A 20,566-nucleotide genomic window follows, 5' to 3' on the forward strand; every position below is an offset into this window, starting at 1 on the left:
CTTCAGATGGAAATTTCTCCTAAAAGTCATCCCCGAAAATTGAAAAGAAAATGAAAGATGATGAAATAAGCTTTAATTTGATGTGTGTCTCGAACACTTTGGAGAGTTGTGAGTATTTTTCCCGAATTATTGAAGTGGGAGCATTTACCATTGGGGTCTATGGAAGTTTATTTACTGGTCTGCTACCGTAAGGGCACTCCCGTACATTTTACCAACATCAACCTCTTCCAATAGAGGGCGCGCTACACAAATAGTGGTCATCACCGTAAAGCAACGCGGATCACGATCTGCCCAAACGAAGTCGGCATTAAGTGAACAAAAATACCACACAGTTTTGGAGATGATAACTCAAGAAAAACACATTGCACTGAATTGAAATTTCGTCCAATAATTGTTCGATATCGACGAGAACAATTGAAGAATAAATTTTATATGATTTAAAGAAATACAGTGTACAAATCGCGGAAAATTCAATCTGAATTCAACTTCAAGTCACTTTTTAATTGAACATGAATAAAGCACTCTTTGTGGAGATGATAACTCAAGAAAACCAAATTACATTGAATTAAAATTGCGTCCAATAACTGAACAAAAATAAACATACTTTTATGGGGACAGCTCACGAAAATACACATTGCACTGATCGCGATCCGCGTTGACAAACGTTTTCACGGTGGTGACCACTATTTGTGAAGCGCGCCCTCTTTTGGAAGAAATTGCTGTTAGCAAAATTGATTGCCTTTATAGTTTTTGTTTTTGTTGTATTAATTTGGTTTTTTTTTAACAGTTATTGTGCTATTGTTTTTTAAAGCTATCGTGCCATATAACACGACCAATCATTGGACGAAATTTCAACTCAATGCAATGTGTTTTTCGAGAGTATATCGTCTCCACAAAGAGTGTTTTATTTTTGTTCAGTTTAAAGTGACTTGAATTCGGATTGAAATTTTCGTGCTTAGCACTCGGTATTTTTTAAAAATCATATTAAATTTATTCTTCAACAGTTGCCATCAATTTTTGAACCTGTCATGTTACATAACACGACCAATCATTGGACGAAATTTCAACTCAATGCAGTGTCTTTTTCGAGAGTTATCGTCTCCACAAAGAGTGTTTTATTTTTGTTCAATTAAAGGAGACTTGAATTTGGATTTTCGAGATTAATATGTTGTTTTTTTCTGTAAATCATATTAAATATATTCTTCCACAGTTGCCGTCAATTTTTAAACCTGTCGTGTCACATATCATGACTTAACAGCGGGCGTAATTTCAATTCAGTGCAATATGTTTTTGGCAATATTTTTTCGTGAGTTATCGTCTCCACAAAGAGTGCTTTATTTTTGTTCAATCAGAACCCGGGCAGATTGTGATTGGCTTTGATTTTTTTACGGTAGTGACCGCTATTTGTGTAGCGCGCCCTCTGTTGGAAAATCCACGCCGTTTCTTGCGCAATATTAAAATCCAAAATGGCAGCCCCCACGAGTAAAACGAGTGAAACGAAAGTTGACGAGGAGGACCACACAGAAACTGAAGAAGAGAGCACCTTTGCATCACTAGTAAGGAAAACGTTATTCTATCTTTGCTATAAAAAGTTGTGTTATTAAAAATGATTATACTTCAAGTTGTCATGAAGTATCGTGTGGCCTAGTTTCCGGACAATTGAAGTTGCCACAATTGAAGTTGCCACACTAGACATGCTAGAGCCGTACCATACCCCTACTCCCTAGCGAGTAGCGGAGCCGGCCCCATAGACGACTTACCCCACAGCATTGTTTACTTCTTCAAAACACCAACAAAGTAAAAAGGTACGGAAAAAAAAGGGGGGAATTGTTTTGGAAATTGGATATGGTGATCTCTGAGAGACGAGCATGACGAATATCAGAGAACGTATCTAACATCGAAGTGGCTATCGTTACGGCAGTCGTTGTTTAGCGCCCTCTACGATACTTTTTTGATACGCACGCAGGTATGTAATTATTTGTTTCCACATGGTTTAGCGAGCAGTGCGTCAGCTCAGGCGGTAGAGGGTAGGATTTTGCACCACGAGGTTGTGGGTTCGAATCTCAGTTTTGCACTCAAATTTTTTTCCTTTTCTAACCTGAAGCTTTGGAGGATTTTTTTTTAAAGGAAATAAAGTCTGAATTTCATAACGTTCAAATTCACTTTTTTCCCTTTTTTATATTTTCTTGTCATGTTTTTATAAAAGTTGCAGTCTACCGTAACGATAGAAAATGGGAAATGCGTTACGGCTGCCGTAACAATAGCCACTGCGATCTAACATCGATGCATGCGCACACACAGTCATAATGACCAACTCGCAACAAGGCAGTGGATTCGCACACATGACAAGGATATATGTTGGTGCTAATGTTTTGACACTTGTTTTCTTTGCAGGGCGTAGTAGATGTGCTGTGTGAAGCATGTGAACGTCTGAAATGGAAGACCCCAACCAAAATACAGCGAGAGTCTCTTCCACTCAGTCTGAAAGGTTGGTTTCATTATAGTTTTTATTAAAAAGGTTTCTTCCCTGTCCCTGTTATTTTTCTCAGCTGTGAGCTTATAGATCTGATACACTCCTTGACCCTGACTCCCTGTGGGGTACTGTGGTCTAATGGTGGCCGTGGGAACATGGGGCTTGTGCTCTTGAGCAAGGCACTTTACCACTATTGCTTCGTCCTTCGGATGAGACGTAAAGCCGTAGGTCCCGTGTGTTGTGTAATGCACGTTAAAGAACCCAGTAACACTTGTCGCTAAGAGAAGGGGTTCGCCCCGGTGTTTCTGGCAGTGGCCGCAGCACCTTGTAAACCCTGGTGCCACACGTCCAGTTTAAATTCCCAGGATGGAATATTTCGGAGAACCACCAACCAAGTACCAAGTAGTACCTAGGCATTTTTGCTGGGATGCAACCTCAATCCTGCAAAATCCTCCAACTGCCACCATGTAAAAAATAGCACACAGCTTCAATCCTTTAAAATCATCCGTTATTTCTTGAAGTTGGCCATAGAGGGGTAACCACTGCCTCAATCCTGCAAAATCCTTCAGCAATCACTGTCAGTATGTTGAGGCAGGGCCACTGACATCCTGGAGCAGTGCGTAGGATTCCAAGTATAATCTAAGCCTATATTTATGCACGGCTGAGCATGAATGACACAAGGTTCAGGCTTTAGACCTGAACACATTTTGCAGAGAGGATTTTTGAGGTTTTGGAAGGTTGTGTTAATACAGTCAAAGAGTGATTATGAATAGCTAACTACCTACCCAACAAATACAAAAAAAGAAAAAGTTGTAGTCATTCTTAATGATACTTGAATTGTCAAATTAATAATAAATAGAGCATTAATATTTATTAGTATTATTATTATTGATTAAATTACAAAGTGACACGGCAACACGGAAAAAAACAAGTGTCCCACTTTGGACTCTCAACTCATAGAATGACCCAGATATAGTAGCTAGCCCTTTGCAAACAGAAAACAAAATTGAAAGAGTAGCTGTGCCCTTTCGTAGTTTATTTGCAGGGTGTAAATTTTTCTGCTAAGTTGCCTACGCAGTTTTTGATCACCACGACTTGATGTAATAGATTTTCTGTTTGGTGCGTGTGCCCTTGGGCAAGGCACTTTGTCACTCATTGCTTCTCTCCACCCAGGAGTAAATGGGTACCTGTGAGGGCAGAGATGGTTATTGTGATTGAATTAGCTTCCTTGCCGCTAACAGGCTGCATCGAGCTGTATACTCCCCAGGGAGCTGAGATGGTATTTGGAATGTTTCATGATGTGCCCAATGAGCAGGGGTAATAATGATGCAGCGCCTTGAGCACCAGTCCTGGTGGATACGTGCGCTTTGTAAATATCCACTATTACATGTATTATTATTATTGTTTGAAATTACAGGGCGTGATATCATTGGCTTGGCGGAGACAGGTTCCGGTAAGACCGGGGCCTTCGCCATCCCGATCCTGCAAGCGTTGCTGGAGAGACCCCAGAGACTCTTTGCCTTAGTGCTCACGCCAACGCGGGAACTCGCCTTCCAGATATCGGAGCAGTTTGAAGCTCTGGGATCCGGCATAGGTGTCACTTGCGGTACGATAAGGACCAAAAATGATTTGGGGCGCAATTCAAAACATGACACTGCAACTTTGGAGTTGAAACCGAGATCTTAGAATATTGTTTTCTCAGAATGTATGGCATTCACAAAGCTAAGACTTCATTAGGTTAGTTGTTAGGCACCCGTCTTTAGATTTTTAGCACTTTTGTTGCTTCAAACAAACAAAATGCACAACATGACAAATGATATACTACCTTTAAAACCAAATTGGTTTTTTTGACTGATTGCAGCTGTGGTTATTGGAGGCATTGACATGATGACGCAAGCTCTACAACTGGCCAAGAAGCCACATGTCATAGTAGGTAGGTCCGAACTTCACTTCAATTTCATGTACCTTTGAAATAAAACATTACAATTAAAGGGAATATACAACATTTGCAAACATCGAAAAACAAAACTACCAAGTTTTTACGAAATACCCTACTAGAATGTTGGTAAATGACAGTCTCAAGCATCTTGTAAAATTATGGCACCTGATGTGAAGTCATTTTCAAGAAAATGGTATTTTTGTATACATTTCCAACGGTGGTCGGCCGACCAGCGTTGGAAAAACCTAACTACTTTTCAACTGCTGCTCCAAATTTACCATTTTTCAGTCCAAATTTTGTTTGCTATTGGTTACATGTTCATGAACGGGTGCAGGCCAGCTAGACTGGTTCCCTTGCCTTACAATTTTCCATCATCTATAAATTGAGCCATTTTATCTTTTGTGGAGTCAGGGAACCAGACTACTTGAACATTTTTGTTTTTCTTGGTTTTTCAAACTTTTTCTAACACAAAACTTTAAAAATGTCAGTGTAACAATATTTGATCAATTATACTAACCCCTCAAATAGTTCATTTCTGAAAATTACAGCAAAAGCCAATGATGTACATTCCCTTTAAAGGCCAATGAAATCACCTGCATTTCTTATTTTTCCTTTTCAACTGATACGGTCATCAATAGCACTCCAAATCCTATAGGTGTAAAGAAAATAAATTTAAGCTTAAGTTCAGTGGGTACTATTCTTTGTGAGACAATATAACAAGGATTTTGGGCCTTTTGCGTCTTCGGCTCTTTTGCATTGAAAACAAACAGTTATCCTGGGCAGTGTGAAAGTTTACGCAAAATACCAGGGTTTACAAAATGTATATTGCTCTTTTTACTCTGTTAGAGATGTTAGGGGCCGGTCTCAATTAAAATAGCAGGGACAACTTCTGGATAAAATCAGTCGCTTCGTCCGGAAGAAGCTCTGCATTTGTTCCGAACATGTTCCGAGATATTTTCACTTGCAACTGCTTGACTCACCGATACTGATGACTTCATTGCGGGAAGATTGCAGGGGAAGTTGTTCAGAATCCTGCAACTTACATGTCCGCAACTTGTCAAAAAATCTTGCCGGATTAAAATTGACACGGGCCCTAATTACCTGTGTCTTTACTTTTCTGTTGTTCAAGTGTAATTGTACAGGGTGAGTTTAAAAAAAATGAAACCCAAATGTCGGGACTATTGTTTCAGTGAAGTTCTGCATGTAGCACTCTCTAAATCTAGGATATGAAAGCCCAATTCATAAGCTTTCTTTTAGTACAAGAATCATTGAAATCACTCAAGTACTTTTCAAGTAATGGAATTTTAAACACAACCGCCGTTATTAAGTTCAGTCCACGGATCACAAAAAAGGTGCGCGTTCTTTCAGCAAAACAAAAACAATTCACACACATCCCCGTGTGATTTGTTTTTGTTTGCTGAAAGAACACTTACCTTTTTGTGATCCGTGGGCAGATTTTTTAAACGGTGGTTATGTTTGAAATTGTGTAACTTGAAAATTACATGAGTGATTTGAATGATTCTTGTACTGAAAGAAAGCTTATGAGTTGGGCTTTCATATGCTAGATTTTCAAAGTGCTACTTGCAGAACTTCACCTAAACAATGGTCCCGACATTTGGGTTTCGTTATTTTTTTACTCACCTAATATTTTAAGTTTGTGTGTAGTGAATTGAGAGGGCCCCAAAATGGGAACTCAGATTTTCTAGTGCATGTACCTTATTTGAATCTTACATAGACCATGTGCATTCAGCAGACACCGTTGAGGTGGTTTTGTTGTTGTTTTAATGCTGTAACAGTGAATGCACTGAAAGGTTAATCCAAGTGTATACACAAGGGCGGATCCAGAACACAATTTGGGAGGGGGGGGGCCAAAAAAAAAATGTGTGTCTCCCAAAAAGTGGGTCAAAAAATTACGGCGTGGGGTTCGGGGCCCGCTTAAGGGCCCCAAAATTGTTTTGGATTCTCGATGCTCTGTGGTGCGATCTGAGGCAATTTCTGACCACTTTAGCCAATGTTTTTTGAGGAAAAGATGGTGGTGTACTCATTGCCTGCCTTTAGTGCGACGTCACATAAAAAAAACCAATTGGTTTCGTTTTTTTGGGGGTGAGGGCATGGCCCCCTTTGGCCCCCCCCCCCCCCCCCCCCCCCCCCCGGATCCGCCCTTGTGTATACACAGTCCTTCCGATTTGAATGTCACAGGCGTGTGGAAAAAGGCACACCTGGATTTTTCTAGGCGTGTGATTTTTCTAGGCGTGTGATTTTTCTAGGCGTGTGATTTTTCTAGGCGTGTAATTTTTCTAGGCGTGTGATTTTTCTAGGCGTGTAATTTTTCTAGGCGTGTGATTCTGTGTTGGAAGCTGGCACTGAACAATCTGGTATTTTTTTTTTATAATATTCATCTTGGTTTACAGTGAAGCCATTTCAAGAGCTCACAGAAAGGGGTTATCTATTGCCCAGTTCTTACCAAATTTTATATTGATTTGTCCATAAATGTATGCCGAGGTGTGGGGTGTAGCGGGATTCAGGTATTCTTGGGAAGCTTTTTAGGCGTGCGATGGCGTAGGGGTGCGATGGCGCGCCTCAAATCAGAAGGACTTTGTATACCCGTGGAACAAAAGCGCATGGATAGCACGTAGACTTTACTTTCCAGCCGTACATGTAAGTGGATGATTAACATATTCGATGATAAGTGATGTTGTCATGAAGTTTTGCTTTATTTTGTTGGTTTCTTCCTTAGCTACCCCGGGCCGTCTTGTTGATCACTTGGAAAACACCAAAGGTTTCAGCCTTCGAGCCTTAAAATACCTGGTGAGTTCGATTTCAGTGTAAAGTGTTCTTCGGAACTTAGAACTGTGAGAGCATACCACTCTTGTCTTACCAAGTTTACTTCGAGCCCAAACCCTGTTTGTGCAAAATGGAGAAGATGAAATCTTCGCGTCAGTGCAACAAGGTCGTAACTTGATACTGCAACAAATTCGCATCTCGTGGGAATACGCTCCGTGCAACATGGTTGTATCTGGCATATCGCAGCGTCCTTTGACTTTGTGTGTACATCCGGGTTATTTTAAGCGAGATACGACCTTTTGATACTGAAAACTCGCATTTCACGTACATGACATCGCACGCCATTTTAGGAGATAGACCTTGTTGCACGGACACGACAAAGTGTTGAGCAGTTTGGTTTTTTTTTTATTTTGGCAGGTAATGGATGAGGCTGATCGCATCTTGAATATGGATTTTGAAGCCGAGCTGGATAAGATCCTGAAAGTCATTCCCAAGGAGAGGAACACGTATCTCTACTCTGCAACTATGACTAAAAAGGTACTGCAAAACTAGGCCAATAGACCTTTTTCATGCTGCCATCATTTCAGTCATGTTCCCCGTATCCAATAACAGTACGGAATGATAATGTTTTTTGTGCAGAAAGGAACCAGACTATTTTTCCTTCCAGCCTCGCTTTGGTTATGTTGATTTGAATGGGAAAAAAAATCAAGATGGCCACAACATGATAATGGTCTATAGTCATGGTTTAAAATCAGATTTTCAATAACAAATGTGTACAGTGTGGAGTTTGAGACTGCAAATGTTGAGAATACGGTGTTAAATCAATTGAGCTGATCCTTGCCCATTTTTGGTGATTTCTTAACATGTTTCTTTGAGCACCTACGTGTTTGTCTATTTGAAAACCATTCTCTTGTTTCTTTGAAATACTCAATTCAGTGCACATGTAATGCCTTTTCATTGCTTCCATGTTATACATTCAAGTCAAGATCAGTTGCTCAAAGTGAAGATCAGGGACCAATTTCACGGTGCTGCTAAGCACAAACAATTTGCTTGGCACAAAAAAGTATGGCTTATAAAAGCAGGTCACCAGCCAAAACTCCACGTGATGTATATTGCTCGTGATTAGCATTGAGCTGTTGTATGCTGTAGCGTGAAAATCACAGTTTTGGCTGGTAACCTGCTTTTATAAACCAGACTTTTTTTGTGCTCAGCAAATTTTTGTGCTTAGCAGCGCCGTGAAATTGGGCCAAGGTTAGTACCGAATTTGGAAGAAAACAATCATGGAATGTGGTTTCAATATACTAAAAAATAGCGCCCTCATTCGCTGTTTTCTCAAAATGTTATAATCAATTAAGCTTAAAGGTAGAGTACATGTAGATCATTTGCAGCTATCCAAAAAGTGACTGACAAAATTATTGTTAAAGGGAATGTACATCATTGGCTTTTGCTTTAATTTTTAGAAATGCACTTTTTGAGGGGTTAGTATAATAGATGAAATTATTGTTGCACTGACATGTTTGAAGTTTTGTGCTCGAAGATGCTGTAAAAACCAAGAAAAACAAAAATGTCCAAGTAGTCTGGTTCCCTGACTCCACTGATAATGAAATGGATCAATTTATAGATGTCGGAAAATTGTACGGTAAGGGAACCAGTCTAGCTGGCCTGCTCCCATTCATGAACATGTAACCAATAGCAAACAAAATTTGGACTGAAAAAAATTGGTTAATTTGGAGCAGCAGTTGAAAAATAGTTACGTTTTTCCAACGGTGGTCGGCCGACCAGCGCTGGAAATGTATACAAAAATACCATTTACTTGAAAATGACCTCACACCAGGTGCCATAATTTTACAGGATGCTTTAGACTATCATTTACCAACATCCTGTAAGGTATTTCATAAAAACTCGGTAGTTTTATTTTTCGATGCTTGCAAATGTTGTATTTTCCCTTTAAATAACTTACTTGGTTTAAAGATAGTAATGGCACTAAACTCCCTGTGAAATTATTCGTTCTGGCATGCTGTCATTTTGGAGAAAACAATAAAAGAAGGCAATTTCCAAAGATGCTTCAAGTGATGCATTTTTGGAAATTTCCGTTAGAAGTTTGATTTTAATTCGGCGAAGCCTTGAATGGGTGCGCGCACAAGCGTTGACACGACGCACAGGCGTGCGCGGTTGCCATAATTTGTCGGTTCAGTCCGTGACATTGCATAGCTGCATTCGACTGAATGAGAACATGTCTGATTTCGGGCGCAATTCAAAACATGACTCGGCAACTTTTGATTTGAAATAGAGATCATAGAATATTGTTTTCTCGGAATATACAGCATTCGCTGAGCTAAAACTTCATCAGGTTAGTTGTTAAGCACCCTTCTTTAGATTTTGAGCACTTTTGTTGCTTCAAACGAAAAAAAAAAAAAAATGCAAAAATGACAAATAATATACTCTGACTTTAAATTCTTCAGGTTAGTTGTAATCCACCCTTCCTAAGACTGAGCAGTTTTGTAATTTGTAATTGTAGTTTTGTAAATTTGAAAAAAAAATGCACAAATGACAAATGATCATATGTACCTTACGACCTGCATTTTCCTCAGGTTGCCAAACTTCAACGGGCGTCATTGAAAGAGCCGGTCAAGGTGGAGGTATCCAGCAAGTATGACACGGTGGAGAAACTGCAGCAGTTTTACGTCTTCATACCAGCCAAGTACAAGGCAAGCCAGTTGTATCAATCAATTGTGAACGGATCCCATAAAATGAGTTTGAAGGACAATTTTCACTAAAACATGTACGCGAACGCGAATTTGTAACGTCCGGGCGGGTTTTCGCGCTGCGAATTCACAACAGTTGAACACATTTCAACTCCGGTGAATTTTGCAGCAAATCCTCCGTGACGTCAAATTCACTTCACATTCGCATAAAGAATGAAGCGGCGTTTGGGTTGTGTAGCCAGAAATCTTGTATGGGAGAGAGAGGTTCTTACAATTTTCTTGCAGCCTGCAGGAAACTAGTTGCTCCAGAAAGCTGCCGCTTTCGGGAAATTTGTGATGGCAAAGTTCTTCATATTTTATATGCAGTTTCCATTTCCGTAAAATAAAAGGTGTTTTTTGTTTGAAAGAAAAATCGGAGCTAAACAAATTACAAATAAACGATCTTCCTCAGGCCTGGACATTTCTTAAGGTGACACTTGATTCGACAACACTTGCAGACGAATCTTCTTCATTTATTTAGCCTACAGACTTAAAAATAACCTGGTGGTTCAAGTGTATGCATGTGTAGATACAAAGTAACGGAAACACGCAACCGCAGTCACAGCATATATACTGGGTTACAGACGGCAGTCTTTTTGAAGTGTTGACTAAACGTTTAAATGCTAACCGAAAAATTTCAAATTAATCACATCCTGATTAGGTTGGCGTCTTACTTTATAAAGATGTGCCGGTGAAAATGTTGATTGTTGCTTGTGTTGGTTTCAATTGTGTAAGAATCTGTCAAAAAAGCCAATTCCTCAAAAAACCAAAGTGCGATAGAATTTTTAAAATGTACAAAAAAATCCTGTACCAATTAAATCTGCACCTTTTCTTTAGGCCAAAAAACAAAGTCTCCGGTTTCTGGTATGGAGCTTTTTTTTTTTTTTTACCTGATTTTTTTTCTTCAAATGTCGGCTGATGACTGCAAATGGTGCCCGACTAAACTTAGTACAAATAGGCTTATATGGGATTGGGAGTCCAGAGAGGCCACATAAAGCTTATTCTGGACCATAACCCCATCTAAAAACACGTTAAAATTGTGCAGCAGCAGAATTCCAGTCAAACCAGTGAGTTTGGCGGTTTTGAGACATCATCTTTCATTGAAAAAAAAACTTGTTCATTTTGCCGACGCGCATGGCTACGGCGACGCGCGCGCATACCAGAAACCGGAGACTTTTTTTTGGGCCTTATGGTCTGCTTTTCTGCAGTGAACAGTATGAATATCTGTTGGAGTTCAGTTGAGTACAAGATAGTCATCGGACTAATTTCACCAATTGGCTTGATTGCTGGTCCTGCCTTTCAAGCTGATAAGGCCAAAAAAAAAAGTCTCCGGTTTCTGGTATGCGCGGGCGTCGCTGTAGCCATGCGCGTCGGCAAAATGAAAAAGTTTTTTTTTCAATGAAAGATGATGTCTCAAAACAGCCAAACTCACTAGTTTGAGTGGAAACCTGCTGCTGCACAATTTTAACGTGTTTTTAGATGGGGTTATGATCGAGAATAAGCTTCATGTGGCCTCTCTGGTCTCACATAATATTTGCACTAAGTTTAGTCGGGCACCATTTGCTGGATACCTCCACCTTGACATTTGAAGCAAAAAAAACAGGTAAAAAAAAAAAAAAAAGCCGCGTCGCCGCACCACTTTTGGGGCAAGCTCCATACCAGAAACCGGAGACTTTTTTTTTTGGCCTAATGCAGCTTTTGTTCTTGAATAAAGGTTTCAAATCTCTTCCACCCAAAAAAATTTAAAAGTTGGAAACCCCACATTACCGTTACTACGGGAACCAGGTACCCTGTAATCGAGTTCGGTATTCCAACTGCACATGTGCACATCAAGATTTGCCGATTTTTTCTCTCGGGATTAAAATTTCATTGTATATCGGGGTACCAGCAAAATTGAAGAGATATCGTGTTCTGAAGTACAACATTTTGCAAAAAGCCTTTGGACAGGGAAGTGTTTTTAGGTGTCCTCTGTGTCCAAACTTGTGTGTGAACGAAAGTTCCATCTCTTTTTGATTGCACGAAAAAATTGCACAGAATGCAGATTTGGTTACCACGTCCCCCTTCGCCTTGTGTGCATTTATCTGCCGCGGTTATCCCGAAAAAAAAAATCGACGAATCTTGCTGTGTATTAGACTGTTTTGGGACACCGAACTGGCTTATTGAAGTAAAGCATTGGCACCTGGATACATGTAAAAGACAGTCTTGTCAAAACTGAAGGTGACAAAAACTGCAACCTGGTAACGCTAGTCCTGAAGGGCTTTTTAGATTTACAGTGTAAACTGCAACATCTGTGAGCGTCGTCTGTCGCACGTTAAAATGCCCAAAAACGTGAGATCTGTTTTTGGTTTACATGTAACCTGGTTTTCATTTTGAAAATTCCCCACATTTTATTGTCTGAGAAGTTATTAAGTAATTTGTAAAGTTGGTCACGGGTACTTGATTCCATAATCTGGAACCGGTTCCTGACATCAGCGGTCGGGTACTCGGCGGAACCCGGTTCCGATGCTCACCCCTAACTTCTTTTCAACATACAATTCACGCTGTTGGTCACAGTACCTAATAAATCTACCAAAATTTTGTGTGATTTCTTATTTGAAAGTAATGTAAATTTTAACATTGATGCCTAAAAAGTGTAGTAACAGTTAAATGTTTATATACTTTTTTTAAAGCCAGGAAGTGCCTTGTTTTAGAATAGATTGTCAAATTACTTGAAATGTTCTGTTTCACAGTGAAACACAAGTGTCGTTGATTTTCATCCAGATACCTGTCATTTTTTTTTGGATTGTTTCTTTTATTTTTAGGACTGCTACTTAGTGTACATCTTGAATGAGTTGGCTGGCAACAACTTCATGGTGTTCTGCAGCACATGTAACAACACACAGCGAGTGGCACTCATGTTGCGCAACCTGGGTATGACGGCTATTCCATTGCACGGGCAAATGTCACAGGTATGTTGAATCATAACTTAAAGCCAGAGTCCATCATTTGCAGCTATCCAATAAGTAATTATTGTTGAAAAACATACTTAGTTGAAAGATAGTAAGGGAACTAAACTGCCTGTGTAATTACTCTTTCTGGCAAGCTGTCATTTTGAAGAAATCAACGAAAAAAGGCCTTCTCCAACGGTGCGTCTTAAGAAGCACCGTTGGAAATGTCCGTTAGTATAGTAGTTCGTTTTCTTATTTGGTGAAGCGTGTGCAAGCGTTGACACGGCGCACACGCGCGTTTGGCTGCTATAATTCGTATGGTCGGATCGGTGCGCGACATCGCATAGCTGCAGTAGGCTAGCGAGAATGTGTCTCAGACGCTGAATTCAGGCCCAATTCAAAACATGATGCAGCAACTTATGATTTGAAATCGAGATCCTAGAACGCTGTTTTTCTCGAAATATACAGCTGAAGCTGATCTGAAACTTCATCAGGTTAGTTGTTCAGCACCCTTTTTTAGATTCTGAGCACTTTTGTTGCTTCAAACGAACAAAATGCACAAAGTACAAATGATGGACTATACCTTTAACCAGAGTGAAGTTTGTTGACATGCGGCAGTCTTGTAGTCTAGTCCTTCACTAGTCCTTAAGCTGCCCTCGGGTCAACCTTGCGACGACGCAGAACAGTCAGCGACTGACTTTTCAGGATCAAGCTGCGCCTCATCTACGACCATCAGGAACAACTTAGTCGCCAATTTTTTGCGACCTGAGTGTAACTGGGACGATATTCCGACGATCGGATTTAGTCGCCGCACAAGAAAACCAACAGTCACAAGAGTAGAACAATTTCAACTTTTGCGGCGTGTTCCCAACAGGCGGGAATCAATCGCTGTCGACCTTTGTTTAATTTACGACGTCGTGCGCGCATCAAGATCATCTTATTTCATTGTGCAGCCAAGCAGCGTGCGGCATAAATGGTCGAATGAACAGACGTGGGCGTGGAAGGTCGTTTGACTGTTATCAACACGCTTTTAACCGCTATTGATTAAGAAGTCACATGAATGTCTGTGCCGTGGAATCGTAGTAGCGTCGTGGGTGAATTAAGCATGGCTGTGATTGTTTTGTTTCGAGATGCCGTATGTTCCAAGAGAATCACACAATTTCTCAGTTTTGTGACTTGACCATTACTTTCCTGCTTGATGCCGACAGTTCCGTTGCGCCACAAGCAAATCACAGGTTGACCTGAGGCCGGCTTAACAAGTCCCTCGCATGCCTCCACAAGTCCATCACAAGCCAATCACCAGCCAATCACATGTCAATCACAAATCATCGCCAGTCAATTTCAAGTCCGTCACAAGTCCATCACAAGTCCATCACAAGTCCGTCACTAGTCTATCACAAGTCCATCACAAAGTCAACACAAGTCCGTCACTAGTCTATCACAAGTCTGTCACAAGTCTGTCACAAGTCCCTCACAAGGCCATCACAAGTCCACCACAAGTCCGTCACTAGTCTATTACAAGTCCATCACAAAGTCAACACAAGTCCGTCACTAGTTTATCACAAGTCTGTCACAAGTCTGTCACAAGTCCCTCACAAGGCCATCACAAGTCTATCACAAGTCCATCACAAGTCCACCACAAGTCATTGCAAGTCCATCACAAGTCCATCACAAGTCCATCACAAGTCCATCACAAGTCCTCACAAGTCCATCACAAGTCCATCACAAGTCCACCACAAGTCATTGCAAGTCTATCACAAGTCCATCACAAGTCCATCACAAGTCATCACAAGTCCTCACAAGTCCATCACAAGTCCATCACAAGTCATTGCAAGTCTATCACAAGTCCATCACAAGTCATTGCAAGTCTGTCACAAGTCCATCACAAGTCCATCACAAGTCTATCACAAGTCCTCACAAGTCCATCACAAGTCATTGCAAGTCCATCACAAGTCCATCACAAGTCATTGCAAGTCCATCACAAGTCCATCACAAGTCCATCACAAGTCATTGCAAGTCTATCACAAGTCCATCACAAGTCATTGCAAGTCCATCACAAGTCCATCACAAGTCATTGTAAGTCTATCACAAGTCCATCACATGTACATGTATGTGGGCAATTCTACACAAATGGGCCCAAAAGTGTGACATTTGAGAAGACCTTTAAGTTTTGATGATAAAACTACGATCTTGTTCTCTCAAATTTTTGCTGTAAACATTGCAAGCTTTAAACAAATATCCTCACCTGCAAATTATTTAACTGGTTTTGTATTTAGGAAATATGGTGGATATTGATTTAAAAAGTGGTACGTATGTAACGAAGGACAGACATTTTAGATAAAGTCACAAAGTAAGCATAAAATTTAATGATCCCCTAATGTGGACTTATTTAAGAAGATGTACAGTGGAGGAATGCTATCAGTCAAAACCTAGAAAACTCAGAGTCAATGTGAAGAATTATTTGATATTTTATAATCAGGATTTATACGTACGAACAGACTGGACATTTGTCACAAAATGTCTGTCCCTGTTCGTACATAACCCTAATCACATCATAACTTTGAAGCCAGTGCAAAAACTGTAATATTTTCGCTTGATAGCGATGTGAATGGGTTGATAATGTTGAATGAAAGTGCCTATTAGAAATTGAATTTGTCCTAAGCACCCTTTTCCTTGCAGTTTGTCTGTCCACGTTACATACGTATCACATAGAAAAGATGCCCGTTATTTTCTCCAAAAAAAAAAGATATCATCTTTCGTCTTGTCTTGTCCTAGCCACTTTCAACTAGCAACGTATAGGAAAAACTGAAGAAAATACTAACTCATCTTATATTCTCATTTTTAGCGTATGATTTGAGTAAAATGTTTGCCCTTTTCTTTTTATCAATATGGTATTTTTTTTGTAAGGAGGCAGAACTCTATGCCCGAATCTAAAACAAATTACCTTGAAAAAATGGACTCGCCATGGTAATCTCTTGGTGGCCCACTTTTTGTGAGTGTGTTCGATTACTTCCCCCGCGGCCGCGCTTACTCATGCAAGCGCGAGACAGTGTTCGATTTACCTCTCAAGTGACTCCTCAAGTGTTCGATTTACCTCTCAAGTTACTCGAGCCTGGCCCAAGTAACCGACTCGCCGAGCCGGTTACTTGGGTAAGTATCCCATAAGGCCATGCAATTGACATGGCTGCCAACGTGACGTCCGGCGGGCGCCTCAGGCCGGCCGTGTCTGAAACGGGCTTCCAGAGCTACGGCTTCGTCTATTGTCAGCGCGTCCCCGCGTATTTTCAATGGGCGTGGACCTGGACCTAGCTCTAGACAGTTGATTCGGATGCAGCCTGTGTCATGTCAAAGTTCAACTTTCCAGCTCTTGTTACACGAAACTTTACCCGAAACCGTTCGTTTATTTAGCTCCACTGCGTATGTCTGTCATCACTTGAGGAGCCAGGCACATGTGAGCTGGGGGAAGTTATCGAACGCACTCATTGTAATCTTTCACGAGGGTAGTCCATTTTCAGTTTAAGAAAACTGCATTGTGAATCGCCCAAATTGTGAACTGCCTGAATTGCAAGTTATGGAATGGACATCAATTGTTGTATTTTTTTTCTTCTTGGTTGCTCCTTTAGTCCAAGAGGTTAGGAACGCTGAATAAATTTAAAGGGAAGAGCAGATCCATCTTGATTGCAACTGACGTAGCCAGCAGGTAAGTTTGTCGTGTCAAATAATGACCTTTCACCATAAAATAAGAATCAAGTTGCGAAGTGTTTATCAGCACCCGATTTCACGAAGCACAACCCAAGTTACGAGGTGTAACATGTCGCAACACGGGACGCGTCGTATGATCCATGAAACGAAACTTGCAATGTGTTGAACGCGTCGCAAGTTCCTTGACAACGGCTTTTTAGCTGTAGCATGTGGAAATACAATCGCCGATGAATAATTTTTTTTCTGTCGGAAAGAAGGCCTATACGATGAGTTTTTACAATTTGATTTGCCGATGGTGTTATTAAATAAGTCTGAACCTATGGGCCTATTCTTGAAAATTTTAAGTGGACTGAATTTTAAACCTGAACAAGTTCAGGATAGATTGAAGGGCAAAAACCTGCAATTTTACATGCAAAAACTGGGGGAAAGGGATGGGGGTTGGGGGTTGGGGGCAAAAAGCTTAGATTTTCTTAGTCATGACATGGCGGTGTGGAGTTTTAGTTTTACTTTGATTCAATTACACTGATTTCACACTTAAATTATATGTATTATTAAATAATTGTCTAAGCATTTTTTTTTCCTATTCATAGTTGCTATTGATCAACTAAAAATTTATTACAAAAACTGTGATAAAATGTAGAGAAAGAAATTAAGTGGACAATCACAAGGAAGCATCCTTGCAGCGATTTACTAAATGTCATACATTATGATACAATCCCTTTTACAAAATAAAATTGAAAAATATGAGATAAAATACATTAGTCCTATTTCTGTTCTGATTTTAAATAAATATTCACATTTTGGCAACGTCCTATATCAGGGTTCGAAATTAGCGGTCGCCGGCTAGCCAAATGTTAGTCAAAATAGCGGCGGGCTAGTCAGACTATTCCTTAACTGTTTCGCTACGGCGAGCCGCTGACAGCAGCACACAAAAATTGTACATGTCGTACGGCAGGCCGCTGGCAGCGGCTCGGTGACGTCGCTGTGAATAAACAGGGTATCCCCATGAGGTGGGCCTTATCTACATAATTTATATCATATAACCTCTGACCCTAGTTTGAGCCGCTGCCAGCGGCTCTCCGTCTCGCCAGGGTCTGCTGCAGGTTATTGTGAGCAGTTTGTTTACAGGGATACATTTAAAGATGGCGGCGTCCACATCGACACACGGCGGAATTTCCAGCGATTTATTACGTCCAAGCGTGAAAAAAATCGGTAAATTAAATTCCGTAGCGAAAGAGTTAAATAACCCGGCTGGCGAGTGAAAAGTTATTGGGATACGGCAAAGATAAACGTACAGGAAGAAATAAATCATTACGTTCAGAAAGAAAACCCCATCAATTTGTGTCTGATTTAATCAACTGTTTTAATCAACTGTTTTAAAAGGAAAAATTATTAGATTTGTTTATTAAAAACACTGACAAACTTGCCTCAGAATTAAGCCTGAAAATACGCCATTTTGTATTTGAGGTAAGAAAAACATGCAGGCTAGTTCAGAGTCCATTTCAGTAGCCCGGCTGGCTAGTAAACAAAAAAGTTAAGGTCGAACCCTGTTTATGAAATAGTTTTTTTTGCCTGATATTCCAGCGTTTCAAACTCAACAAATGCGATTCTCCAGTTTCTTTTTAATTCAGAACAGAAAGAGAAAAATGATCATGAAATTCGGGCTTTGCAGTAGAGCCATTTTAATAATGTATAAAAAATGCACCAGTTGGGTTTTGATGAGTGTCTGTATGCATTATATTTACACGCACACGTTATGTCAGGTTTGATGACATCATCAATTAAAATGATATCGGTTTACTTCTTGTGTTCATCATGAAAAGAAAAGAACTTCTGAAAATATTGAAATAATAATGTTTTGTGTATGAAACATCTAACTTCCGGTTTGAAGACGCAGTATCCCGGTATTAAAAAAAATAAATGCAAAAACACTGTAAAATACAGAGGTGGTATTTTCGAAATCTTCAGGCAGTGCAGAAAAGATATTTCTCTCAAACTATCTGAACCATGACATGTTCGTGAGATTATGAACTTACGCAACGATTGTGGCGGCATGGGAGTTATGTCATGCTTGATGCTTGACGCAAAAGCAATGGACTTTGACCATGACAATGGTGACAAAGTTGTTTACGATCTTTCAATACATGTAGGGGCAATTGTTAATACTTTTCCCGGAAAGGTTTTTTGTTTTTTTCATTTTAAAGTTTCATTCACGTTGCTAACGTTTTGTACTGAACCTTAACAAATAGCAAGGTTCATGCTGCGGCTACACACATCCCCAACCTCATGGGAACGGGACCGGCTTTCATTTAAACTAGTCATGCTCTACGCCAATTCCTGTGTCTTTTCACTTTAATGACATGTCCATGATACATGTATTATTAACTTGCACAATTGTGGCGCCAGTGGAGTTCTGCCGTGATGGATGCTTTGACTCAAAATGACAATGGTGGCTAAGTTGTTTATGCTTACCAGCGGTTACACATGCCCTGTCTCAAAGGAATGGGACCGGCCTTCATTTAAACTAGTCATGCTGTACGACAATTCCAGTGTATTTTCGCTTTAATAAAAAAAGGTACTCATGCTTAACCCTCTGCAAGTTTTTCCTCATAAAAAACTAGACTGATGAAATATCCTTGATTCGCCACAAAATTGCCATCTGCCAATCATAAAGATGAAATTGGTCCTTTAGGACAAAAAAAAAAGTCTCCGGTTTCTGGTATGCGCGCGCGTCGCCGTAGCCATGCGCGTCGGCAAAATGAAAAAAAAAAATTTTCAATGAAAGATGATGTCTCAAACCGCTAAACTCACTGGTTTGACTGGAATTCTGCTGCTGCACAATTTTAACGTGTTTTTAGATTAGGTTATGGTTGAGAATAAGCTTTATGTGACCTCTCTGGACTCCCATATATTTGCACTAAGTTTAGTCGGGCACCATTTGCAGTCATCAGCACACATTTGAAGCAAAAAAATCAGGTAAAAACAACAAAAAAAGCCGCGTCACCGCACCACTTTTTGGGCAAGCTCCATACCAGAAACCGGAGACTTTTTTGGGGGGCCTTAGCCTTTTATATTTGCCATTCCCTGTATCAGACAAAATAACACTGCAAATACAACTAGAGCTACATCGTTTGTTGAGTTAGAACTATTTTATTGGTCAGTTAAGTTGTGAATATTTTTAAGAACAGAAACTCATCCATTTTCAGTGGAACCATTTGTTTTCACATGAACAAAAAAGCATCCTTTCAAGTCCAGACATGATAAACATTCATCATACCAGAGTTGTAACGAGTCACTGATTTTTTTTACTGGAGTCGAGTCGAGTCATTAAGTCAAGAAAGTCGAGTCAAGTCTAGTCACAGTGCGTAGTCCAGTCGAGTCAAGTATTTAGCTCGAGTCAATTCGAGTCACAAATATTTGAACACCATAAAATTAAAAAAAAACAAGACAGAAAGTCACTTTTTTTGGCAATTTTAATTTTACATTCGGGCTACTACATGTGTTGATACCACATTTGACTTTTAATGAGAATAAAAAGGGGGTGCCAGCTGATCGCCATTCAACTAAGGGGGACACTGATCAATCCACAAAGGTATATGTATGCATGATTTGTGAACATTCTAACCTGACGTGAACAAAAAAACGGCACCAGCATAAGTCATTGCAAATATTTTTTGCAAAGTTTTACTTTTATTTTTGGGACTTAAGTCTCATTAGCCTTCCTCGAGTCGAGTCATTCTGATGAGGGACTCGAGTCATTTGCTCGCAGTGACTCAAGTCAAGTCGAGTCATTTGCCCTGAGGGACTCGAGTCGGACTCGAGTCGAGTCATGGACTCAAGTCATTACAACTCTGCGTCAAACAGTGAAAATAACTTTGAAAATATGGAAATTGTAATGAATATTTAAGTGTATGTGTGCTAATAACACTTAACTTCCGGTTCCGATTTGAATTTAAAGGAAAGAAAACTGATCATGTACAAATTCTCCCTACAATAA

The 20,566-nt window shown here is 40.1% G+C and overlaps 1 protein-coding gene across 1 annotated transcript in view; it reads left to right on the plus strand.

Annotated features, from left to right (window-relative positions):
- Positions 1–1,412: 1,412 nt before the first annotated feature.
- Positions 1,413–20,566, plus strand: part of LOC119734407 (probable ATP-dependent RNA helicase DDX47) — a 29,794-nt gene continuing 10,640 nt past the window's right edge. The window contains exons 1-9 of the mRNA XM_038207904.1: positions 1,413–1,556; positions 2,395–2,488; positions 3,891–4,079; positions 4,335–4,406; positions 7,150–7,220; positions 7,614–7,733; positions 9,788–9,904; positions 12,742–12,888; positions 16,491–16,567. Coding sequence (XP_038063832.1) covers positions 1,467–1,556; positions 2,395–2,488; positions 3,891–4,079; positions 4,335–4,406; positions 7,150–7,220; positions 7,614–7,733; positions 9,788–9,904; positions 12,742–12,888; positions 16,491–16,567 — 977 coding nt within the window. The 5' untranslated portion in view covers positions 1,413–1,466. The remainder of the gene's footprint in view (positions 1,557–2,394; positions 2,489–3,890; positions 4,080–4,334; positions 4,407–7,149; positions 7,221–7,613; positions 7,734–9,787; positions 9,905–12,741; positions 12,889–16,490; positions 16,568–20,566) is intronic.

Source organism: Patiria miniata, unplaced genomic scaffold (genome assembly GCF_015706575.1).
Source record: "Patiria miniata isolate m_02_andy unplaced genomic scaffold, ASM1570657v1 HiC_scaffold_27, whole genome shotgun sequence".
NCBI lineage: Eukaryota > Metazoa > Echinodermata > Asteroidea > Valvatida > Asterinidae > Patiria > Patiria miniata.